This window comes from Rattus norvegicus, chromosome 6, assembly GCF_036323735.1.
Source record: "Rattus norvegicus strain BN/NHsdMcwi chromosome 6, GRCr8, whole genome shotgun sequence".
Lineage (NCBI taxonomy): Eukaryota > Metazoa > Chordata > Mammalia > Rodentia > Muridae > Rattus > Rattus norvegicus.
In genome coordinates this window covers 135104201-135130202 of record NC_086024.1, presented here as the reverse complement: position 1 = coordinate 135130202, position 26002 = coordinate 135104201, and the positions used below count along the sequence as shown (strand labels likewise).

General features: G+C 53.1%; 1 protein-coding gene and 1 non-coding gene across 2 annotated transcripts; one reads left to right on the top strand and one right to left on the bottom strand.

Moving 5' to 3' along the window:
- Window positions 1-21269: 21269 nt before the first annotated feature.
- Dio3 (iodothyronine deiodinase 3) lies at window positions 21270-23131 on the bottom strand. The gene has a single exon (NM_017210.4). The coding sequence runs from the start codon at window positions 23127-23129 to the stop codon at window positions 22215-22217; it is 915 nt and encodes a 304-aa protein (NP_058906.3). The 5' UTR covers window positions 23130-23131; the 3' UTR covers window positions 21270-22214.
- A 1105-nt stretch (window positions 23132-24236) lies between these two features.
- On the top strand, window positions 24237-24318 carry Mir1247 (microRNA 1247). The gene has a single exon (NR_128665.1). It is a non-coding gene; the product is annotated as a microRNA 1247 (primary transcript).
- The last annotated feature ends 1684 nt before the right edge of the window (window positions 24319-26002 follow it).

Below are 26002 nucleotides of genomic sequence, written 5' to 3'. Positions count from 1 at the left end.
AGCCCAAGCATCCACCAGGAAACCCCACTGGGAGCGGAGTCAGCTGTGCCTTGAGGCAGAAACACCCTAATTGATAACAGCTGTCATGTTTTCTGTGGCACCATAGAGAGCTGAGACTTGTGTTTCACAATTTACTAACGGAGTTCACGAGCTTTTGACAGCTCGGTGGGATTTACAGAAGTTGTAAAAACTCATCTCCTCTAGGGATGAGGCTGCTCCTGGACCTGCTCCCACACACCCTAGCCTGGCCCCACCCTATAACTTTTGGGGAGAAAGGGTTTGGGTTCAAAGTTGGGGGGTGCATGGGATGTGTAAACTATGTAAAAGGGAATCAATTTCCGAGGTGGCTAATCATGGACTCTCACAGATGCTCAAGTCTACACAAATGGAATCCTATCCGAGAGTGGCTCAGGGTTCCCTGACCTTTAGGTTGAAGTTGTCAAGGGAAATGAAGAAGGCTGGGTGACAGTCGGGCATGGGGGTTTGTGTAAAGGGACACTTACCCCACATGCTAGGTAAGTATTTGTGTCTCAGGGACGGATCCAGAGCAAGAAGGGTCTTGTGAACATGAATTTAGATGGATGGATGAGCAGGTGTGGGGTAGATTGGGAATGGTGGAATGACGGAATGATGGATGGAGCCTCCTGAGCCTCGCTAATTGATTTGGGAGATGGACAGTTGAGCCTGGCTCTGGCTGTCTCAGGGGTGTCCTACCACCCTCACCTGTAGTTCAGAAAGGCATGCTCCTTGCCATAAGCTCCTTGAAGGGCAGGCAAGGATTTCTTTTGCTCACCAAGGGGTCCACAACCTCTGCCAGATGCCTCCAGGGTATGTTCCAGGAGGCAGGGGAGAAAAACAGGAGGGTGGAAGGAGGGAGTGTGGGAGGCTGTGGCTTTGAGCAAAAGTTATTGGGTGGTATGTGTGTGTGTGTGTGTGTGTGTGTGTGTGTGTGTGTGTGATGAATGTTTGTGTGAGGGTCTGTATGAGGGCCTGTGAAGTGAGCATGTGTGCCTGGATCTCTGAGTGCTTGGTGTGTCTGGATGTGATGCACAGGTCTCTCCCTAAACCCCTCCATCCCTTGTCCTATCCTGTGTGTGTGTGTGTGTGTGTGTGTGTGTGTGTGTGTGTAGTGTGGAAATACCTTTCCTGGGGTGACATAAGCAACATCTACCTTCTCCTCATACGGTCCCAGCAACAAACCAAAAATGGGTCCACCTTGGAGCCAATGAGTTTATTGGAATTACTTACAGAGTACACATGAGGGGCTATGGACGATTCCGTAGCAGCCACACTGGAAAGTCTTCTGATGGTGCCAGCTTCGGCTTCCCCGTGGCTGCATCCAGAGAGTCCCCTCCCATTATCCTCCCCCATCCTATAAACCCCCCAAACCACATACAGAATTGCATACAAGTGAGAAAGGTGGCTAGAATCTCAAGTGCAGGTCCACTGACCCTCCTCACCCTTTAACTGCGAGGAAATGTCAACTGTCCACAGTCCCGATTAAGATGGACTCCTACGCATGGGCACAGCTGGGCTCCTGAAGGCAGCTCAGAGGAGCTCATACTGTGCATGGGAAGATACATCTGAGAACAGGGCTCAGGCATGCCCAGGAGTGCCCAGGGCCTGAGGAATGCCTGCCCCCACAGCCCTCCAGGGAGTCTGCCCTGTACTAAACGCAAACTCTTGTCAAGGTTCTAAAGTCTACATCTTATACTCAAGACCGGAATGCTCCTCATGCGGCATGAAGCTAGGAGCTGGTCTGGACGTCTTGCAAGCCAGAAGGATGCAACCTAAGGATGCTTTAACTGCAGTGAAAGGCTACTGAAGTGTGGGGAAGGCATGGTTGAGCTGCAGACCAGCCAGGTTTGGAGGTAGAGATGGCTGGATCCTGACCACAGTCCCCAACTCCAAGCGTTAGTTGAGGGTCAGGCTGCACCCTTCTGCATGGTGGTGGGTAGAATTCAGTCCAGGGAGAGCCTTGGGATGCATCTTCTGTTTTAGGGATCGGAGGATTCCTCTTGTCTCCCTTCTGTATTTCCCACGGTTCTCTTGGAGTCTAGCATTCTTATGCTCAGTTTCCCTTAAATTCCCAGTGACGTTGGTGTCTCAGCCTCGTGAAAATTCGCAGACTTCACAGGTACCTACACACCAGTGTTTCCCAAGAGTGGTAAGATCTGTAGCACTCTCTTGACAGACAGGGAGACTAGTTAGAAAGTGATGTTGGTCTCATGGCTAATAGGTGGTGGAATAATAACATGCCCTGGGCAGCCTGGCACTGGTAATTGTATGCACGATGACTTGGTGACTGTCCATTCTTTTTGCAAAGGGAAATGGACTAGGATTTGGTGTTTTCGTCTGCTTCTGCAGCTGCCTCATGGGGCTCTGTGGGCACCTGTCAGGGGCGTACAGGGATCAGGGACACTCTGTACTGTGTTTTTAGGGCCATGGCAGAGATCAGGGCAGAGGGACGGGGCTCTGAGATAGTCATCTTTTTGATGATCCCAGTTGAAGAAGGTGAGGGCCTTCGAGCTTGGGCGGGGTCTGGACAGCTCTCCTGGCTGCCCACTGGCTACCTATACCCTGTACCACAGTGAACTCCAAGTCTGGAGAAGGAAGATGCCCAGTGTGCTGACCGACAGACAGCCTGTGACCAAGAGTGACACTTTCCTCTCACCAGCCATGGTGGTGATCTGGGTGGTGACACCCACCATGTACTGCACACTGGGACATCTTACAGGCATCAGGTCACCCAGTCTTCATTCATCCAGGGGCAGGCAGTCCTGAGTTCGCTGCAGTTGTGAGCTCACTGTATCACTGTGTCCCAGGCACTTCTCATTCAGAGCCTGCATGGGTCCGTCTTCCCAAAGCTAAGGGCCAGGCTGCCCCTGCCTCCAGCTCTGTTAATCTCGGCAGATCATTATGGCCCCGGCAGGAGTCATGAGCCCAGAGTCTTGACCCTTCCTCTGCACAGAGCAGATGCTGGAACTGTGGCACCTATCACATGCTTGAGGCTTGGCGGACAAGGGGGTTGTCTCTGGTTAAAGTTCACCCAAAGGCAGGGTGCTCTGGGTGTCGATGGAAGCAGCCTGCATAGAGTGTGCTCAGGGTGGACTCAAGTATTTTGCGAGGCTCTGGGACGCCGATGTCACTTACTACTGCCTTTTTTTTTAATTTGCCTGGGCATCCTTGCAGAAATGCTTAGGGTGAGTGGGTTTGTCGAGGGTGGCATCTTCTAAAAAGGAAAACATCACGTCCCGGCCTTTCAGTGCCGCCAGGGCTACGTGTGGCATACCTCGGGCTGGCATGGGATGGATGATGGGAAGAACCGGTGCTGAGACCTTTTACCTTGGATTCTAGCTCTGTCTTTGCTAGCTCAATGGGGGGGGGGGAGAAAAAAAACCTTCTGTGCCTCAGTTTCCCCACATGCAATCAGGCCTTTTCCTGAGCATCCCTGTGAAGGTTATTTTGGGCAACCTGTGTGAACTGCTACACCGTGGTGCTGGCCCTGGAAGGTACCTAGAGTTACCCTGGGTGACCTTCTCCCTGCCTGCTTGCTCTGGCCCCACCCCTGGGTGCTACCCTGGGTTAAAGCAGACTAAGAACTTGGAACTGTTGGATTGTGTTCTGGAGCAAACCCGCGATTTGACAATGGCTGAATGGGAGGAGTCCCTGAGGAGTGGTGGGCGAAGCCTGGGGTTGGGGGAGATGGGGTTGGGGGGAGGGAGGATGAGGGGGTTCTGTTTTTTTTTTATGGTAAATTATGAACCATGGCAAACATACAGAGCTCACATCCACACCCACCTCTTTAGAATCTGCACGGAGTAACGCTGGGTTTTGGGTTTAAAAACATGAAGTAAACACTGGATCTGGCTGGGTTTCCGGGTCACTGTTTTAACTTCCTCTCCTCCCACTCCAGGCGGGGCCACGGCGGAGTGGGCGTCTGTCTGTCCTGCATGCTGTCCGTGTGTAGTTTGTTTACCCCCTTTTGTGCCTTGCCTTTTCGGCTTCACGTGTTTTCCTTGACGGAGGAGACAGTCACATGGAGTCACACCAGCTGCCTGGGGCTGCATGCTAAGAGGCATTTGGCCCCAGGCCCTCCTCTCGCAGCTGCCATGCTGCCTTTATGTCTCACTGGATTCTCCTCTTCCAGACAAATACTGTAGGTGGAGTCCCAGACGTCTACCTAGCGTCTGCAAGGCCCATAGGGGCTGCTAGAAGGGGTCCCAGGTCACACAGTTCATGGTGGACTTACTGAACCCCCAGAGGTTCAGTACAACGGCAGGACTCATATTTTTGTGGGGGAGGGAGTCTCTTTTTTTCATCTCTCATTGCCCTGGAATGGGTGGGGTGACCAGATAAGGAGAACAGACAGCCCAGAGGTGAGGGCTGTGGGAACTACCTCATTAATTCTCTTGCCTCTGTGGCTGACTGGGCTCAGTTGGGCAGTTCTAGCAGTGGTTCTCAACCTTCCTAATGCTGCAACCCTTTAATACAGGTCCTCAGGTTGTGGTGATCCCCAACGGTAGGATTATTTTGTTGTTACTTTATAACTATACTTGTGCTACTGTTATGAACCATAATGTAAATATCTGATATGCAGTATATCAGTTATGTGACTGCCCTCCCCTCACCTCCACCCCCGCCCGAAGGTGGCCATGGCTCACAGGTTGAGAACTAGTGGCTTAGGTGGCTTGGGTCTCTCTCCTCTCCATGTGACCACTCCAGCAAGGAACTAGCCCCATACATTGTAGCCCCAGCCCCCAAAGCAGGAAAGTGAAGCAGATGGGACCCGGAAGTTCTGTCAGCCTGCATTGGCTGATTTAAAGGCCTACTGAGAGTCAGTCTGGATGCAGCCACAGGGGTCGTGGTTGAGCACAGCCCCTACAGTGGTCTTAGCGGCTTTGCTGAGCTGTGGGTGTGTCTGCTTTCTGGGATGCTGTCAAGACTACACCTAAACATCCTTCACCCTCGGCTTCCCCGTGTGAACCCCGAGTTCCTATCAGGGCAGAATCCCACCGGATTCTGTGGCCGCAGTTGGTGTTCCCTTCTGAAGGTGGTGAGTTCTGCGAGTTCTGTGGCAACACTCGACCTGAGCTTGGTGTTCTGAAACAAGACCAAGGGGCTTCTTTAGTTCTCCTGGTCCTGAGTCAGGCTGTCCCGCTCCTGTCCCGGGCTTTGGAAGAGAAACTTTTCTTTCCTCCTCTCTATCTCAGCCTCTAGAGTTGGTTGGTCATCTTCCTCCATCCAGGTAGCCAGACCTAAAAACCGCTCTCTCTGACTCCCGCTTCCCTCTCACGAAGAACTTTCCGGATAATCCAGAGTCGACTCCTCACCACATCCACAAGGACCCTTTGCCGTGAAGTGTCACAGTCACCCAAAGCCCCTGGGGATTGGGCATAGGTGTTTCTTGGGGTCCAGAGTAGTTTGGCTGGCTGTGGAAGGTGGGCATCTCATCATGTTTGCTTGTCACCTCCTTTTCTATATGGGGCAGCCTCCAGCTTAGCTGTCCCTCTCTGTGATGTCATGCTTGCCCCACGCATCCTCCTGTTGACTCTGTGGACCTCCATGTATCACTGTCAGCCCTGTCCTTCAGTTTATCAGTTGGTTTTGCTTGCTTTTTTTTTTTTGTTTGTTTGTTTTCCTTTTGTTTTGTTTCCTTTTGTTTTGTTTTGTTTTTGAGACAGGACCTTACCTCGCAGCTTCTGCTGATGTTAAAACCGTGATCCTCTTGCCTCAGACTCTTGAGTGCTGGGATGATAGCTATGTGCCATTGTGCACAAAGGACAGCTTTTTGTTCTGCTTTACCCTCCAGGTGACAGAATGTGGCATCTCTAGCTGGGGGTGGGAAGGAGGTTAACAACGGGACTGTTCATGGAGGAGTCCATCGGGCAGGCCTGGAGTCCAGACTGATGCCATGAGAGAGCTATGCCTCCCCAAGCATCCAGGAGCAAGACAGGAGGTAGAGAGCTGGGGGAGAGCTGTGGCTTTAGGCACACAGCTGGATTGCAACCATGCTAGTGGGGACCAAACTACACCTCTCCTTCCTCCTGCCTCCTACCCTGTACCTGGTCAACTCCATCCTCAGAGGCCACCGAGGACGGCCTGTGGGGTCCACTCACAGGACAGGGGGCAGGCTGTCTCAGCTGACCAAACCCTGGAGAAATGGCCACACGTGCCAGCAGATATTGTACGTCCTGCTGTGGAGAAAGCCTAGACCTTGCCCTTGCTGTCTGCGTTCCGTGTTTTAGGTGAGGTATTTCCTGTCATTCTAAGACTGTGGAGCAGTGCTTTCAAAAACTGTGTGTAGTGAGAAAAGGGTGTGTGTGTGTGTGTGTGTGTGTGTGTGTGTGTGTGTGTGTGAGAGAGAGAGAGAGAGAGAGAGAGAGATAGAGAGAGAGAGAGAGAGAGAAGAGAGAGAGAGAGTTCTAAATATATAAAACGATCTATACAGGTATGAAACCTCACAATAAATTCATTAAACATGTGTGTATATGATAAAATACATACACCATAAGATTTACTTCTTTGGTTTTGAGACAGGTATTATGTAGCCCAGGCTAGCCTTGAAATCCTGCCCCTCCTGCCTCTGCCGTCTGAGTGCCGATGGCACAGCCCTCACCATACCTGGCTATGGAACCTTAGGTGTTGGTCCTCACCATCTCTGCCCTGTGTGCCAGGTTAGTTGGCCCACGAGCATCCAGGGGCTCTCCTGTCTCAGACTCCCGTCTCCTGTAGGAGATGCTGGACATATGGCTTTCATGTAGGCTCTAGGGCTGCAAACTTGGGTCTCATGCTCACACTGCAAGGGCTTTCACCCCCAGAGCCATCTCCCCAGCCTTATGTTTACCGTGTCCAAGCACACACACTGGGAGGGCAGACACATTCACATTGCTTCGGGTCTCCAGGAGGGTTCATGAAGGCATCCTCTTCTGCATCCCACTTTCTCACACCCCCCAGGGCTGTTCCCAGATGCAGGCGGGGGAACCACCTCCACCCCTGACTGTGGCAGAAATGCCTGAATGTGTCCATGTGACCTGGGATTCTTTGGAGGGTGTATGTCAGATTCTTAGAGTGAGCACCCCAAGTGAGCCACAGTGTGGTGTTTTTGTGGTAGAACCCCAGAAGTTACACTGCATCGCTCCTGCATGCTGGTTATATCTAGGGCATCCCAGAGGTCAGCTTGGCTCCTGGTAGAGGACACAGACCCTGACATTTGACAGGAGAACGGCAGGTTCACACCATGGGAAGGGCCTGGTCTCTTCCAGGAGACCTCCAGCCTATTCTCTCTTGCCCAGGAAAACATCATTCTACTTTCTGTGAAGCTGATGACTTTGAGGACCCACATCAGTGAGGAGATCAGATAGCACCTTCCCTGTGTGCTTGGCTTCTCACACTCAGCATCCTGTCCTTAAGGTCCATCCATGTGGCAAATGGTGGATCTTCCTTCCGGTCAAGGCTGAACAACATTCCCCTGACTCCTCTGTGGTGTGCGGCTAGCTGTTGACGGGCTCTGTGTTGCTTCTGAATTTTACTATCATGAAAATGCTGTGATGAGTACAGGTGTGCAAACATTTCCTTGAAACCTTACTTTGAACTATTTTGGGCTTGCATCTGGGATGGAATCTGTGGACTCTAGTTATTCCAAGAAGTACCATACAGTGTGCCAGCAGCCGTGCCACTTGACACACCCACCAGCGGTGCACAGGGGTCCCGGTTTCTCATGTTCTTGCCAACACCTGCATGCCTTGTTTGTTTTGGATAGCATCCTTGGGTGGAGCTAGTGTGTGTGAGGTGCCTTCTTCTCGTGATGCACAGATACGCTTGAACACACCATCAGTAGTTTTAGCTTTTCCTGTGCTTGCCCGTATTCCAGTGGTTGCTGATGTGTGCTGTGTGGCATAAGCGTGATGTCCATGGCCATCCAACCAGATTGGCTTTGCAGCCTGCCCCTCCCACTGATTGCCAGGACCCCTTTTGGACATCCCACTGGCGTCCATTCCTGCTGTGTGCATTGGGCTCTCTGCACCCGTTTATGGCCTCTCAGCAGGTCTTGTGTCTTCTCTGATGACTACGCAAGTTGCTTAACTCCTTTGGCCTTACTGTGGCAGAAAGGTGGATTTCATACTCTTCTCACGGCATTGGCCTGCCATTCTCCTGTTAAATGTCAGGGTCTGTGTCCCCCGTTAGGAGGAGGCTGACCTCTGGGTTGGCTTAGACATACCCAGTATGTAGCAGAGACACAGTGTAACTTCTGGAGTTCTGCCACAAAAACATCGCACACTGGCTTGATTGCGGTGCTTGCTCTAAGAACCTGGCCTCCACCCTCCAAAAAATCCCAGGCCACATGGACAGACACATTCAGGCATTTCTACCCCAGTCTGGGGGAGTCCAGACTGAATAAGTAGGATGTGGAAGGTGATTCCACCTGGTACTGTCCACTGAGCTGCCGGAGAGACCCCAGGTGAGGCGGTGTGCAGAACCCTCTGGAGCCGGAGAACTCGGGTCAAGGTCACTTCAAAGTCCCTTCCAGGTTGGAGTGATGGTCACATGTCACGCAGCCTAATGTTTTACCTTGATTCTCACCAACCAAAGTTCATCTTTTGCTGATGACTCTCTCGAGGTGGGTGGGGGCTCCTGGGACAGGACCTGGTAAGCCTTGCTTTCTGTGGAGATTGGGCAGTGCTTGGCTCTAAGTTACTCTCTGGTGTGTACAACTGTCATTTCAGACTGCACCTTGCCCCGAGAAACTCCATTTCCCAAGCAGTTTTTGACTCCTTTCCGTAGATGGAGAACGACTGTGCCCGGATTGACGTGAACAGGAGTTCAGCACCAACTATGGTGCGTTCCTGGGAGTGGGTAGAGCTGCTCTACGGATTTATCAGGGTCAATGAGACTGCAGGAGCACATGATATGTGACCACATCACTGCCACCGTGAGTTTACTGGACACAGTAGGAAGAAGAGAGTGTAGAAAGCAGACCTGGTATTGACTCTGATGGCCTCCACCGACCTATGGCTGGCTGTCCTGGGATTTCGCCTTGGCTCTGTCTCTGCTGTTGATGTGGTTTGTGTCTATTCACCCATCTGTGCCTGCCGTCCATCTGTCTGCCTGTTCCTTCCTCGTCTGCACCCAATCTGACTCTTTTGCCTCTGCAGTCAGACTCGCTCTCAAACCTGTGACTGGCAGTGGCCTGACTTGCACCACCCCAGCTTCTATGACATCTCCCAACAGTTCAGTTTGGGATCCTTATCTGCCATCTAGAATCTATCTTGAAGCTCATGGGTTTCCAGGTTTGGGCTTCTCGGGCATTTGAACCTTTCTCCCTCTTGAACCCTTTGTAGCCATTCTGTAACCTACACACACACATACACACACACACACACACACACTCACACACACATGCACACACACACTCACACACACATGCACACACACTCACACACATGCACACACACATGCACACACACACATGCACACACACATGCACACACACACTCACACACACATGCACACACACTCACACACATGCACACACACATGCACACACACACTCACACACACATGCACACACACACATGCACACACACACTCACACACACATGCACACACACTCACACACACATGCACACACACACTCACACACACATGCACACACACTCACACACACATGCACACACACATGCACACACACACTCACACACACACTATATTATGTATACTACTATTCGATCTGAGACTTAATATTAATAATTAATGTTAGAATGAAAGAACCTGTGTGAGTATCTAGCAAATGGTTGCCATTGACACTGCTGTGCCACGTGAATTTATTGTTATTCGGCATTTTAGAAATATGCAAATGTGTTTGTCTAAGTTTCTAACAAAGCGTGTTCACAACATCCCTGAAGAGCAGGGTTCAGGGTTGGCACAGTTCAGGCCAGGCATGAGCACTGTCTAAGGAATGAATGGCCTCAGGGGTGGTCCCCTGGGTCCTTCCCTCTCCTGTTTCCTCTTTCCTCATGGCTATGGGGTGAGTGTGTGGACAACCCTCCCGGGGATTGCACTGAGTGTACAGATGGATCTGAGGAGGTGAAACACATTTAGGTCTTCAACCTGGACATATCTGGATGGGATTGCCCGTGTATTCCTTACTGAGTCGATTGTGGGTTTGTGTCATGTTAGAAGAGGGTGGGGCCCTGGGTGGAAAGGTGGTGGATGTGGGTCTGTACATGGGCAGAGGTGCTGGAGGCTTTCTCTTGGACCATAGTGGTGGTAGCTCATTCGGAACAGCTGGGCCCGGGTAGAGTCTCCCTGTTAAGCTCCCTGCTGTGCCCAACCCTGAGCTCTCTGCAGGTCAGTGTGACTGGGTTTAGCTGTCCCAAAGGAAGGGGAAGCTCATCCAGGTCAGAGGGGGGCAGGGCTGTGATGTGGGTAGAACTGGAAGCCAATACATCATCTCCCTAGTCTATTAGCTCCCAACATGCAATGGAGCCATTAGGAACAACTGCGTTGGACTGGGGCTTGCCCTCTATTCTCCCTGCTCATCCCACAGCACCTTCTGCACCTCCCAGGATCTTCAAAGATCAGCTTCAGGGCTTCATGGGCTACCCAGCCATACCTGCCTTCTTCCTCAAGGGCTTTCCTGCGGTGGCTAAGCTTGCCGGGGTGATGCTCCTCACCCACATCTCCCTCTCATCTCCTCAAGGAGCCTCCCTGCTACCCTCCTCCCAGGTATTCTGCGTCTTTGGTTTTCTTTTCACTTGTTGGGTGACAGGGGGCCCATTGAAGCCCTGGAGAGGGAAATTGTAGGCTCAGGCACATACAAGCACAGATATGTAGACATTACCTAAGTACACACACACACACACACACACACACACACACACACACCACACACCACACACCACACATACACACACACACCACACACACACACACACACCACACACACCACACATACACACACACCACACACACACCACACACACACACCACACACACACACCACACACACACACACACCACACACACCACACACACCACACATACACACACACCACACACATACCACACACACACACACACACCACACACACCACACACACACCACACACACACCACACACACACCACACATGCCACACACACCACACATACCACACACACACCACACATGCCACACACACACACACACCACACACACCACAACACACACACACACACACACACACACACACACACACACACACACACGCACACGTTCTCCTGCATTCTGGCGTCCTAGCTGGTGACAGGTTTCACAGGTCCTTCTTCCTGGTCCCTTCCCCTACCCATCCAAGCTCTGACCTTGTTTTTGGTCCCCTGGGTCATCAAAACCCAGGAGCTCTGTGGTGAGTGGCCCGGTCGTTTTTGTTCTCACAGAGTTTGGCTCAGGGATCGTCCAGGTGTAGGAAGAAGCTGCTCTGTGAGAGGCCATCAAACACAAACTGAAGCCGGGGGTCACAGCTTTGGAGTCTACTGGTGTAGCTGGTGTAGCTGGTGTAGCTGGTGAGCTGAGAGTGCAGGGTGAGTTGAGTCCAGCGAGCCGTGGGCACCAGGGTTTTTCTGTCACCTACTCTATAATGGGTGCTACAGAAGACTGGATGGAGGTCAAAGCAGAGGCCGCCTTCAGGCTCCTCCCTCACTGCACACACAAGACGGAGAGCTGCCCAGGTGAGCAGGAACCACATTGCCACAGTCGGGCCGGAGACCTGTTGCATCTCTGCTGTGTCGCTGAGAATAAAACGCAGTTGCAGAACCAGATACAAGAGCCTACATACAGCTAAGAGCTAGTTTCCTCTTTAAGACTGGAGAGATGAACGGACAGCACATGCTGACACTGTGGTAGTTAATTATGTGCCTCCACAGAGTGCCTGCATAACCCTTCTCCATGGGTGCGTGTGTCTTGGAGCACATTTCTGGATGGGCTTACTCGTGCTTGACATTGTAGGTAGAGCGAAATATATACCCTCCCCTGGGTGGCCTCGCCCAGCTGCCTGAAGGCCCGACTGGAACAAAAGGTTGAGCAAGGCAATGCCCATGCCTACTTCTCCCTGGGCAGGGCACCAGTTGCTGTTGTCAGAGCGATGAAGCACTTGAGAGTGCAACTTAAAGGAGGAAGGAAGGAAGGATGGAAGGAAGGAAGGAAGGAAGAAGGAAGGAGGAAAGAAGGACTTATTTTGGCTCACAGTTTGAGGGTATAACCCCCCTGGGGAAGCCATGTGGCAGGAGTGTGCAAGTGTACTCGTGGCATTGCATCTCCAGTCAGGAAGCAGAGAGAGATGGACGCTGGCGCTCAGCTCCATGTCTTCTCTTTCGGTTCAGTCCAGGACCCAAGCCCCGAGGACGAGGACGGAGCCACTCACAGTTAGAGTGTGTTCCCCGCCGTGCTGAGAAACCTCTCTGGAAACATCCTCACAGACGCGGCCGCAGGTTTGACTCCTGGGTGATTCTGGATCCCATCCTAAGCAGGACCTGGACTTGCACGGGAACTCACAGGCTCAGCTCTCTGGGCCTCCCGCGTATGAAACCCAGATCTGCCTTCTCAGCACCCGTGCTGTTGCTTTTTAAGTCAAGGTAGTTTTCTTTCTACAGCGCTTTCTTAATTTTTTTTTAAAAAGATCTTTTGCTTATATACTGCTGTTTTCAATTTTGATTTTTTGTGGGTTTTTCTCTCTGTGTGAATTGTGTGTTTGTAGGTGTTTCTTCTTGTTTATTTTTCTTCTTGTTCATTTGGTGTGGTTGATCCAGGAAGTGGCATTACTCGGAAGTGTGTTATTGTAGGGGTGGGCTTTGAGACACTCCTCCTAGCTGCCTGGGGACAGCCTCTCCCGTTTGGCTTCAGAATAAGATGCAGAACTCTCAGCTCTTCCTGCTCGGTGCCTGCCTGGATGCTGCCATGTTCCCATCTTTGTGATAATGTACTGAACCTCTGAACCTGTAAGTCAGCCCCAATTAAATGTTGTCCTTTATAAGAGTTACCTTGGTCGTGTGTGTGTGTGTGTGTGTGTGTGTGTGTGTGTGTGTGGTGTGTGTGTGTGTGTGTGTATGTGTGTGTGTATGTGTGTGTGTATGTGTGTGGTGTGTGTATGTGTGCGTGTGTGTGCTGTGTATGTGTGTATGGTATGTGTATGTGTGTGTGTGTGGTGTTTGTGTGTATGTATGTGTGTGTGTGGTGTGTGTGTATGTGTATGTTTGGTGTGTGTATGTGTGTGTGGTGTATGTGTGTGTGTGGTGTATGTGTGTATGTGTGTGTGTGGTGTGTGTGTATGTGTGTGTGTGTATGTGTGTGTGTGGTGTGTGTATGTGTGTGTGTGTGTGTGTTCACATGTGTCAGTGTGGGTGGAGAACAGTGAACAACTTGTTATAGTTGTTTTTCATCCATGTGGACCCCAGGGATGGAACTCAAGTGACCAGGTGTCTTAGTTACTGTTCTTTTCCATGAGCATATGACGCTTATAGAACAAAGCATTTAGCTGACTTACAGTTTCAGAGACTTAGTCCATTATCACCATGGCAGGGAGCATGGTGGCAGACATGGCAGACACGGTGCTCAAGTAATAGTTGGGAACTACATCCCACTCCACATAGGCAGGCAGGTGGAGAGGGGGAGAGGGAGGAGGAGGGAAAGGGAGAGAGGAAGAGGGAGAAGGAGAGGGAGAAGGAAAGGGAGAGGGGCTTTTGAAACCTCAAAGCCCACTCCCACAGACATACTTCCTCCTAACAAGGCCCCACCCACCCCAATAAGGCCACACCCCCTCCAACGAGACCACACCTATATAACCCTGTAGGGGTCATTCTTATTCAAACTACCACACCAGGCTTGGTGGCAAGAGCCCCTACCCACTGAGCTATCTTATCAGCCCAGGATGGTGTGTTCTCCCAACATTTACCCCAGGGATGGATATTTCGTTCAGCTACTGTGAACAGTGCTGCTGTGGTGCACACACTGATGTCTTTGCGCTCACAGACTTCATTTCTCATGGATTCACACCTCCATCCAGGATCCCTGGGTCACAGTGTGGTTCTGTTCTTTTTTTTTTTTTTTTCTTTTTTTCTTTTTTTTTTCCGGAGCTGGGGACTGAACCCAGGGCCTTGCGCTTCCCAGGTAAGCGCTCTACCACTGAGCTAAATCCCCAGCCATGGTTCTGTTCTTAACTCTTTAAGGAACCTAGATACTGTTTTCCTCAATTCCGGTGCCCATTCCCACAACAGTACAGTACTCTTTCCTTTCTCCAACATCTTTATCTGATCAGTGTGTGTGTGTGTGTGTGTGTGTGTGTGTGTGTGTGTGTGTGTGCATGCTACACAACCTTAGGTGTTGTTTTTCAGGAGCTGCCCCCAACCCCTTAAAACAGGGTCTCTCATTATCCTAGAACTCATCAAGAAGGCTGGGCTGGCTGGTCATGGGGTCCACGGATCTTCCTGTGTCTGCTTCCTTAGCACTGGGATTTCCAATGCCTGCTGCCCCGCCTGGCTCTCAAGCTCATTGTCTGGATGTGAACTCAGTTCCTCCCCAGACTTTACCCACTAAACTATATCCTGGCTCCTGATAGCAGGCTCCTTAGCAGGCGTGGGTTACCATCTCCCTGTGGTTTGGGATCTGCATTTCCCTAATGATCTGATGCTGGACATCTTTGGAGAAGCCACGGGGCCATTTGAATATCTTCCTCCAAGAGGTGTCTGCTCCAGGCTGGATTAAGTTGCTTTGTTCACTACTGTAACAAAAATGCCCGGAAGCAGGGAAGAGAGGAAGGGAGAGGTGCATCACGGTGAAGAAGGTGGGAGTTACATTGTATCTGCATTCAGGACACACACAGAGAAGGATAATATGCTGCTTGATTTCTCCCTTTTATGCAGTCGGGGACCCCAGCCTTTGGGACAATAGTACCACCCACAGTCTGAGGAGTCTCTTCTCTTCTCAGGTAAACCTCCTTGGAAACACAGACAGTTCCAGGGGCTTGTCTCCTGGGTGATTCCAAATCTAGCCAAGTTGACAGTCAAGAGGAACTGTCACAAAGGCCCTTTGCTCATTTCAAAATCCAATTGTTCTTTTTGCTGTTGAATTGAACGTTCTTAAATGTTTTAAATATTAAAAATATATAACTTGTAATCATATTCTCTCTCTTGCCCCCTCTGTGTGCATGTGTGTATCTGTGTGTGTGTGATGTGTGTATGTGTGTGTGTGATGTGTGCGTGTGTGTATGTGTGTGTGTGTGTGTGTGTGTCCGCACACCTGTGTGTGTACTTGTGCAGAGGCCAGTGGAGGGCAGAGGCATCAGATCACGTGGACTGCCTGACATGGGTGCTGGGAACTGAACTTGGGTCCTCTGGAAGAGCAGCAAGTGTTCTTAACCATTGAGCCTTTTCTCCACCTCAGTTTTTGCTTTGTAAACCTTTGTGTGGCTTATAAATGCTTCCCCCACCTCTTCCCTCTGCTGACAGCTTTCTTTGTATTAGCTTTTTATTTAAACTCTGTCTCCTTTGCTTTTTCCTCTGCTGCTGCCTCTGGCTTCAGGGTCTTCTCTAGGAGCCGACTCCTTATGCTATACCTCTAATGGTCTCTCTGGCTCCCATTGGCTCTTTTTTCAGAACCTAGACTAATGCTAATATATACACATACAGACACATTTCTATCCCATGACACTAATGTAATAGTAACACAGTTACAAGGAGTAAAACGTTACCTTTCGTTTCTGTATAATGACATAAAATAGCAAATAACCGGCCAGGACAAGTCCCACCTTGGGAGGGAGGACAAAGTTTCTCTTTGTCCTGTGGGTGATACTCTGTTTAAAGAGCAGGGGTTTTGCTGTTTCCCAGGGGACTCTTCAGAGCCTGTATTAGCTGTGGTAGTTCTTTCTTGGCTTCACATTCTCACATGAGAGTTTGGAGTTCTCTCCTAATTGACAGGATCTAGTCACTTCTGGGAGACTGGGAGCTAGAGGTCTTCCAGACGGCAACGTGAAACAAACAACCTGAGATGTGCCATTTCATTTTGATGTCAGGTAGACAGCGAAGTAAGGAATCATTTTTAGTATAAGTATATTCCATTCACTGCATGGGACACACTGTGGCTAAACTTGTTTAGCTGAAATTGAAATTTAACTGTGTGCCTGCCATTTATCAGCCTTCCTTCCTTCCTCCCTTCTCCCCCTCCTCCCCCTCTTCCCCCTTCCCCTTCCTCAATCCCTCTCTTTCCTTCTGGCCTACTGGCCTACCTCCCATCACAGCACCCCTTCCCCAGGCCTGGCCCTGAGCCCACCATCACCAGCCACACCTGTGCCTTCCCCATGCCCTTCCCCAGGCGACAGCTCCCATTTCTGCTGTTTTTAGTTGGATTTTTCTGTCATAAGAGCAATACGAGTTCATTACAGGGAAAAAAAATCACAGGCTACAGATAAGCAATAAGAAGAAAGCAAGAAAACAGTCAGAATTCCGCCTACACAGAGCGGAGTACTGTGCCTACCTCGGGTAGAGTTTTCTAGAGCTGTGTGTGCACTTGTCTTTGCGAATATTTTAAAGAGAACACTAAACCCAGTGCTCAACCCAGGCTCACTGCCCTGGGGGATCTGGTGAAGGTGGAGCAGGTCCTCAGCCTGGCACTGGCCTCAATCCCTATGGGGAGGAGCCAGGAGTTAAACCCTAGGAGTGGGGAATGAGAAGCCTTGGTCAAAGCCACTTCTAACTATGGGGTTGCTGTAGCAATGTATCACAGGAGTCAAAGAAAATGGCTTTGTCTGGTAAATGGCTTTGTCTTACCCTGTCCTTATATGGCCTTTCCTCTGTGTGTCTCTATGTCCTAATCTTAGGAGGACTTCATCAGGTTGGATTAGGGCCCACCCTAATGACCTCATTTTAACATAATCACCTAGTTCTAGGCCTGATCTCCAAATAAGGTCACATTCTAAGAAACAGGAAGTGAGGCCTTTAGTACAGGAATGTAGAAGGTAACAGTCCAGGCCCAAACCTTCTGCCTGGCCTGGCCTCACTTTCATCATCCACGAAATGGGGCTGTGATCACATTCACCATGTCATCAACCAACAGAAGCTTTGTGCCCGGCCCTGAGTAAACCCCCTTGTGGGTAGAAGAGGAGAGGATCTTGGCCTTTGGTACCCACCTACTCCTTTCCCCACCTGTATACCTTGTTCCTTTAGGCCAACCCTGAGCAGAGCTGCTGGGTGGGAATGGAGACACCAACTGCTGTCAGAGCCCTGGATCTACCCCTCTGTGGTGGGCGGACAGATACGCCCCACCCTAACCTAAGCTCTCCCTTCTTTGATTTTCTTTTTAAAAATTTTATTTTTCTTGGATATTTTATGTATTTACATTTCAAATGTTATCCCCTTCCCTCCCTCTCCCCCTCCCCCTGCTTCTATGAGGTTGCTCCTATTCCCACCCACCCACTCCCACCTCAATTCCCTGGCATGACCCTACGTTGGGGAAACAAGCCTTCACAGGACCAAGGGCTTTTCCTCCCCTTGATGCTGGGTTTCCAGCAAGCTCCCCTTTACCTTTCTGAAGTTCCTGTCCCCGAAGATTCAGCAACGGCAGCACCCCTCCCTCTCTGCAGCCATCTTGGTGAGTGGATGGACTTGTGCTCTCAAGCTCCTTGCTGTATTTTCCCCCCAAGGATGCCAGCCCCTCCTCCCACACGTTCTTGGGAAGACCCCTGCCCTTACAAGGCAAGCGAGACCCCCTTTTAGGACCTCTTTAACAGCTTTCCTCTCTGCCTTGTTGTTGGAGGTTGGACTATACCTTAAGCCTGCCCTGGACCCCTGGGAATCTGGAGCAGCAAAGAGGCTGGTGGGTGAAGGGAACAGCCCCAAAGCCACACGTTGCCACCAACCCCCCCCCCCCCAGCCCTCCAAACGAACGTGAATTTCAGCATTTCTTGAGGACAGAGTGAAGTACTGCCTCCTGGGGGAGGGGCAGTTAGATGACAGGATGAATCCAGTCAGAGTCTGCAGGCACAGACCTGCTCAGACCAGATGGATTTGTCAGTAGAGGGGGCTGCTGGAGGGAAGGGCCTGAGAGAAGCATGCGGGGTGGGTGGGTGGTTATCAAACCCAGTTATGGAAGATACAGCCCCGAGTGGCACGCACAATAGTGGTTATGCAAAATGGACCCTTCGGGGAGATACCCCTGGCAGGTCCCAGATGCTGCCCTGGACTGCCTGGAAGGGGGGTGAGACTCAGGTCAGGGCTTGAAAACACTTCCATTTTGACTTCCCAAGAGTTAACTTGCTTGCATTTCCCATCATCAGGGTCTCTCTCTCTCTCTCTCTCCTTCTCTCCCTTCTCCCTCTCTCTTTCCTTCTCTCCCTCCCTCCCTCCCCTCCTTCTCTCCCTCCCTCCTCCTTCCCTTGCCTTCTACCATTGTCTCACCCCCACCTCCCCTCCAGCAAGTTGCAGGGCACCGAACTTCCCTCCTTTCCTGGGCAAAGCACACCCTGGTATTTTTGTTGTGCTTCTTCTATTTCAGTTCTTCACATTGCCTGACTGGGAAGGGATACCTTGATTTCACTGCCCATTGCTGGGTCCTGATGTTCAGTCAGAAAACTGCCCTCAGCCAGCACTCTCTGCATCCCTCTGGATGTTCTGTCTTTAAGATTTAATATGGAGAGTAAGCTTGGGTGCCACCTCTGTGTTTTTTACTTAAAATAAAGAAGGGGCCACATCAGGAAAATACAAAACAATCCCAGTCAGATTTTTCTGGAAGGCAGTTTTGCAGCATGCTGCAAAGCGCACACTTCTCTGTAGATGGTCCCCAGTGCTGACTTAGCTATTTCACATTGGGACGTGTGCATGGGGAACAGGGGCTGAGCCTCTTGAAGAATGCTCACCCACATTCTGTGGACATTAAGGAACCATACCTATCTTTGATGATGCCCACACAGACTGAGTGTCCCTGGTTCTCCTTTTGACCATGTGCTGTGATACTGTTCAAATATCAGTTATTGGTATAGAAAGGAGGAGGCAGGGGCTGGGGATTTAGCTCAGTGGTAGAGCGCTTACCTAGGAAGCGCAAGGCCCTGGGTTCGATCCCCAGCTCCGAAAAAAAGAACCAAAAAAAAAAAAAAAAAAAAAAAAAAAAAAAAAGAAAGAAAGGAGGAGGCAGGAGAGGCAAGGTGGGCAAAAGTTAAAAGTTGAGCTTCAAAGGCAGGATCTGCCTTTGCTTTTAAGTTCTGTATTTACACGTGGTGACGGGTAAACAGGCAGGGAGGTAGTTACCAAGACTCTACACAGGCAGGGAGGTAGTTACCAAGATTCAGGTTTTTTTGTTTTTTTTTGTTTTTTGTTTTTTTTTTGTTTTTTTTTTTTTTTGTCTTCAGGTTTTTCTTTGTTTTCTGTAATGAGCACACATTATTTTAGTAAGAAAAGAAGGTTTTCCTCCTTTTTTTTTTCTCCAGGAAAGGGGGTGGGGAAGAAGAGTGAAGGAAGGAACAGAAAGGAAGGGAAGGAGAAAGGAGGAAGGAAGAAAGCTATTGAAACTCTTTGGAGCTGCAGTTGGGGTTGAGGGGAGAGCAGGAGCCTCTGGGGTGCTCGGTGCAGAGCTCTCTCAGCTCTGGCGTGGACGCCCAGGAAAGCCCAGTGTCACGGATCACACCCTGAGAAGGGGTTACTTTCTGCGCCCGAGGAGACCCTCAAGTGGCCAGTGGGGACCCCGATTAGCCTACTGAGTCTTTGCACAAGGCAACTGTGTTCTTAGGGCGGGTTCTGCCCAGCTCCAGGCGGCGGCCTTGCCGCGTTCTCTGTGTTTATTCTTCCTGAGGTTTTGGGATGAGAAGTGCGCGCGGGGGGTGGGGTGGGGACGCAGAAATACCATCTGTGCTGATTTTTTCCCTTAAAAGTTATTTTTCAATTGAAGTATTTTCAAAGCAAAAAATAAAATAAATAAGTCACCGATGTTAGGGTGTTAGTTCCAAGGGTTTTCAAGGAGGAGCGGGGTGTGTGTGTGTGTGTGTGTGTGTGTGTGTGTGTGTGTGTGTGTGTGTGTGTGTGTGTTGGGGGGGGGCGGTGTCCGTGGAGTCAGGGGATGAACTGGCTGGTCAGGGACCTTCCCATTTATTCCGTCGTAGCGTCCCTACGGCCCCCCTCCCACTATATCCCAAGACATGTGCTACACGTCCTTCAGCCCCCTCCCCTCCCCACACGGTCTGCGGGCCCTGGGTTCATTGTTCTTTCATTCCGGGCCTCAACTCTGGCCTTAGGCCCCCTTTCTCTGTTCACCTCACTTTTTCTGCTAAAATGTTACCAGCAAAGCGAGGTGCTGGGCGCACTGATCTCTTGTATTCTGGGAGCTTCCTTCAACTCACTCCCAAAGCTGTATGGGTAAAGATCTAGGGCGAGCTTAGCGCGAGAGTGTCTGGCCACGGCTGCACAGGGATGGGTGCCAGCCGCTGCGACCTCCCTCCCCACTCTCCTCCGCCCCCCCTTCTTTCTCATCTTCCTCTCCTCCTCTGCTTCCCACCCCTTAGCAGGGTGAGGGGTGGGCAGCAGTGAGGTTTGGCTGAGGCTTGGTAAGCCGGAGGATGGGTGTCCCGAGCATGGGCACACCCCAAGCATCCCCCACTCAGCTGTGGCAGCTGAGCCTGAGTAATGTAGCCGCTGTGCCCTATGCGAGCCTTTCGGGTCAGGCCGTACCTCCCAGCAACCTGGAGGAATTCTGGGAGACAACTCCGCAGGTGTGACACCACCCCTGGGAGCTGGGCCAGGGGCGCAGTGATAACCCAGGGGGTGAGCTTGGAGATCTACAGTCTAGCCCTACATAACACCCTTCTCCCCACACCACCCAAATCTGGAAGAAGTTAGAAGGCGCTGTAGTTGTCCTACTGCCTCTGTCCGTCCCTAACAGTCTGTTTGTCTCTGTCTCTTCCTTCCCTGTGTGTGTGTGTGTGTGTGTGTGTGTGTGTGTGTGTGTGCCCATCGTGTGTCATGGTAAATGAGGACCCCTTGCCTCACCAATCTCCTCATTGGTTTCTGCATCCCGGGTCTTCTGGCCTGAAGTTCTCTGCCCAGGTGTGGCACGTGTAAGTGCGTCTGCTATCCCAGGGATTCTCCATCCATTTCCTGCTCGCCACCCCCCCCCCCCCACGCCCTTGCTGGACCTGGGCTCTACTCCCACCCCGCCCCGCTTTCCCCTAGAGTCACTATGGGGATGCAAGGGAGAGATTTGTGTTTAATTCTTTTTGGTTTTCAAAGACACGAGAAAATAAACGAACCAAAGGCAATCAGAGCAACTTCCTTCAAGTCTTTATTATTGTAACTTAAAAGTTTATACACAAGGAACGTTTCCAACACAACATTCACTGACTGGTTTTCACCCCACCCCACAACCCGCTCTTTCTGCTTAGGACTCCCAGGCTCTTCCCCATCTCCTTGTCTTCGAACCAATTAATCCCTTCTCCAAGGAGTCCTAGCCTCCCTCTTGGGGACCTGCGAACCTCGCCAGTGCCCCAAGCCGCTTCCTTTGGTCCTGAAGCCCACCCCTTACCATGTCCCTCTTTCACCCTGTTTTTGACGGTTCCCCGTGGAACCCAGAGCACTTTCCCCCTCTTACTTTAGGCGCTGTTTCGAGCCCCTCTGCAATTCAGAGCCGACCCGTGGTCAAGCCCAGTTAGAGGCGGTTCGTCATCAGCAGCCAGGGTTCCAGCGCACCTAAAGCTAGGCGGGGAAATTACCCTGCCCACCCTTTATCTTGAGCCCCTCCCCCAACCCAGGGATAAGAAATAAACACAAAAGCAGCAGGACTCCCTGCTCTCGACAGGTGGGTGCCAGGCAACTAGCTAGAGCCGGAGGCGCTGCTGGAACCCAGCTGCGCTCAGGGCGCGCGGGCGTGGCCAACAAGTCCCGAGCTGTGAGATGCTGGCGACTTATTGCGCTTTGCTGAAATAGCGCTGGGGAGCAGGTGTCAGAAAGTCCAGCAGGTAAACTTCAGCAGGGACAAAGTTGCCAGTTCTAGCCACAGCAATGCTCCAGAAAGCAAGCCAAAAAGTACCAAAAGGGAGTCACTATAGCAGAGTCTCAAGTTAGCCAGACTCAGCCTGAGTTCTGTGGCTGTGCTCATCTGTGTCACGGGACCCCTGAAAACCTTGACTTCTTTTGGAGCATTCGCACATGAGCTTCGAAGGCCCAGAAGACCCAGCCCACCAATTCAGTCACTTGTCCCTTGGTTTTTTAGAGTCGACGTGGCCTAGTACCATGCAACTGCTCGTCATAGCGCTCCAACCAAGTGCGCAACTCAGACACCTGGTAACCGTCGGGGCCACGGCCTCCCTGGTACATGATGGTGCCGCTCTGGATGACGTAGAGGCGCTCAAAATAGGCACCATATGCGGAACTGCTGGAGTTGGCCATCGTGTCCAGAACCAGAGCACAGCCAGGTGCGCCTTGCTGAAGTACTCTTGCTGCGCTGACACGGTCCTCCAAGCTGCGGTGCTGTGGGATGACGTAGGGTGAATCTGTGGTGACCCAGCCATCGGATGGGTGGGCTTCCTCGATGTAGATGATAAGGAAGTCAACGTCGCGCTGGTACTTGGTGACCAGGCGCTGGAAGGCGCTCATCCGCGCCATGAACGGTGGTCAGGTACAGCTGCCAAAATTGAGCACCAACGGGCGGGTCCCTTGTGCGTAGTCGAGGATGCGCTGGCTCTGGAAGCCATCAGGCCGGACGACCTCCGAGTTAGGTGCTGGGCCACCCTCATGGGCCTGCTTGAAGAAATCCAACTTCTGGCCATGCCACACGGCCTTCAGAGAGGCCAGGGTGCACAGCCGGTTGTCGTCGGATACGCAGATGGGTGGGTCGTCAGGGGGCATCTCCTCACCTTCACTGTTGAGCTCTACTTCGGGCTCGGGGTGGTCAGGATGACGACGGCGCAGGAAATGCTTGCGGATGCACAAGAAATCTAAAAGCCAGAGCATGAAGGCCGTGCCTAGGAAGCGCGGGAACAGCACGAGGCACGAGGCGGTCTGGGCGCAGAGCCTCAGAGAGTGAAGCAGCAGGGAGCGCAGCATGGTGGCCGCGGGCCCCGAAGCCCCCGGGGGCCCTTCACCTTCTCCGACCACCAACCTCGAGGCGGCCTGGCGAGGCATCTGGTCCTCGGTGCTCAGGGAGCTCAATTTATAGTCAAAGCTTGAATTGGCGGGAGACTCCACCTCCGACCGGGGCCCGCCCCCTTGCAACTTGAGCCCTGAGGGATCACCCAGAGGCGCGGCCAGTGCCCCAGAAATCCTGGGTCGAGGGCGGGCGCAAGCTGGTTAAGGGTGGAGCGGCGCGTCCCGGGACTGGCAGGGGCGGGCCTGAGCCCCGCAGCCAGCTCTCAGGGGCGGGGGACCCCGAAGCCGCTGTGGCTAGGGACTAGGAGCCCGATCTCAGGGCCAGGCAGTCGGTGGTGGCAATGGTGTAGCCCGCGCGCAAGCGCCTCGCTCCTCCTAGGTCCCAGCGGGCGGGTCCCAGCCCGCGCCCTCCTCGCCGCGCACCTGAGCTGAGTTCCCCGGCGGCCGCAGCGCCGCGCCGGAGCTCCGGTTCGCTTCCCGCGCGCCGCCGCCGCCAACGCCGCCCACGCTGCCGCCGCTCGTGCGGGGTCGCTGCCCAGGTACCGCGGGAGTCCAGGTCTGCGGCCGCCGCTCGGCCGGCCCCCGGCTGCAGCCCCGCCGGGGACGCGGGCCCGCGAGGAGGCAACTTTGGGTTCCCGCCGCCTTCCCGGCTCGCCCGCGGGCGCCGCTCGACTGCCGCAGCCCGTCCGCCCGCCTCCCGCGCGCGCTCACACTCGCGCCTCGCACACGGCCGCCCCCCGCACCGCCCCGCCACGCACACCGCGCTCCGCGCCCCCCGCCGCTGCCCGAGCTTGCCGCGCGCCGCCCCAGTCCGCGCCGCGCCCGCCCCGTCCCATCTCGCTCCTGCCGGGCGCCGCGGTTCCCGGGTCAGCGGCCCCTAGGCTCCAGCCCGGAGGTGCAGAGGGCAGGGCCCGCGGGTGGGCTGGCGCCCGGTTGGGGAGACCCGGAGAGTCGCGGCAAGTGACTCCCGGACTCGCCCTCGGCCGGCTCCGGGACGCCCTGGGCGCGGGGCTCTGCGGACGCGGGGCACGGGGCAGCGGGCGCGGGGCGGCGCCGGCCCCGGGCGGCTCTCCCACTAGGGGTAGCTGTTGCCTGAACGCGGGAGCGCTCCCCTCTCGCCGCTTGCCTCGCCCGGCGCAGTCCCGGCCGCCGGGCGCACCCGTCCCGTTCGTCCCCGGACGTTGCTCTCTGCCCCGGGAACGTCGAGACTGGAGCGCCCGAACTGAGCCACCTTCGCGAACCCGGAGCGCGGCGGCCCGACTCACCGCGGAGGCGCCCGGACGCGTAAAGTGCGTACTTTCAACAGGGAACGTGTGCTGAGGCTTTTTAGGGGTGCGGGGCAACTTCCCAACAGCGTGGGGTTCTGGTCGGCTCCGCCGCAGCGGCGGAAACCTCCTAAACTGTCTCTGCGCGTGGCGCACTGCCGGCGACTTGGGATCAGGGGCGGCGGGGCGAGGAGGTACCTTGACCTGGGGTCCCTGAGACCCTGAGCAAGTTCCACTTCGCTACATCCCACAGTGACCCCCCCAGGGCAAGGCCTCAACTAGGAAGGCAGCGCCTAAGAGTCTCACTGCTTAGAACGCCCCAGCAGTCACAGGGGCTTCTTGGGGCGATGGGACCCCAGCCGGATACCACAGCTCCAGCCGCTTGTGTCCCGCGTGCAGCCCTCCCGGGAGAGACCAGCTACCTAACTTTCTCGACCAGAAACCGCGCTGGCGTCCCAGGAGGGTGGGCGCAGTCAGATCACTTTCCATTAGCTATGGAACTTGGCCTGAGAAGTCGACCGCGGGGCAAGTAGCCCAGAGGGCACACAGGTAGGAGCCCGCCCTCTCCACCGGGTTTCTGCTGTCCTGGCAGGACGCTGTGCCCGGGATCTCTGCTCACGGGACCTGTGGCTGGAGCAGCTGGAGCCTCGAGTATGCTGTGTGCGAACAGACTGTGAAAGTGGCTCTTCTCCCTCTAGGTCTGAGGATTTCTCTGCTCTGTGGGGCAAGGGAAGCACTTCCCACCTGAGGGAAGCCATCGGACTCCTATACTATTCCTAGCACACTTAGTAAGGTCTTTCAGGTGGACTGGAGGTTCCACTCATGGTTCTACCCCTAAGCAGGGATCCTCTGAGCTTGCAGACCGCCACCCGGGTCTCTTTCAAACTAGGGTGGTAAAGTGACATGAAACTCTTGCTGGACAGTCTGAGAGGCAGATTGGGGGTTTCTGGGACTATGTCTTGTGTAGGAGAAGAAATAGTTCTTTTTGGCCCAAGATCCCCTCATCTCTGGGAGACACCAGTCTAAGGATTGTGTCCTGCTCCTTCCTGTAAGGACCCGGGACAGGGGCGTGAGGGAGGCAGGTCCTCCCCTTCCCATATTCAATCTCAGAAAAGGCCACTGAGGGTAGGTACATGTGAGTCTGGGTGCATATACCATGTGGCACTCATAGTCTGGGTCGGATAGAAGCCCAGCCCTTCTGGTCCTGCTCTATGGGACCAGTCACCCCTGAGCACCACTTTTTCCTGATGTGGGACACCTGGGAAAGCTGCTGTCAGGATTCCTGGGCAGCTGCTGGTGTTGTGTGGGAAATAGGCTACACCCCATACCTCAGGATTCCAGAGCATTGGATGAAGCACCCAGGCCCTTCTGACGTCCCTGACCTCCTGAACAGGTGAGGAAGCAGGTAGGGGTGCGGGTGATTGTGGCTTTGGGGACACATACCTGACTTGACAGCTCCTACATGGGTGCTGTTCTTTCTCCTTTCTCCTGTTCTTCCTCATCTCTCTTTTCACCCCAGTCCTCTTTTCCCACTGCCCTTCAGGGCAACACTCCTAACTAGCTATAGTTCTCAGCCTTCCGACCTACCAGTTGCTTAGACCATCTTGTCTTGTCCCAGTAGTCTAGAGGATGAATTCTGGCCCA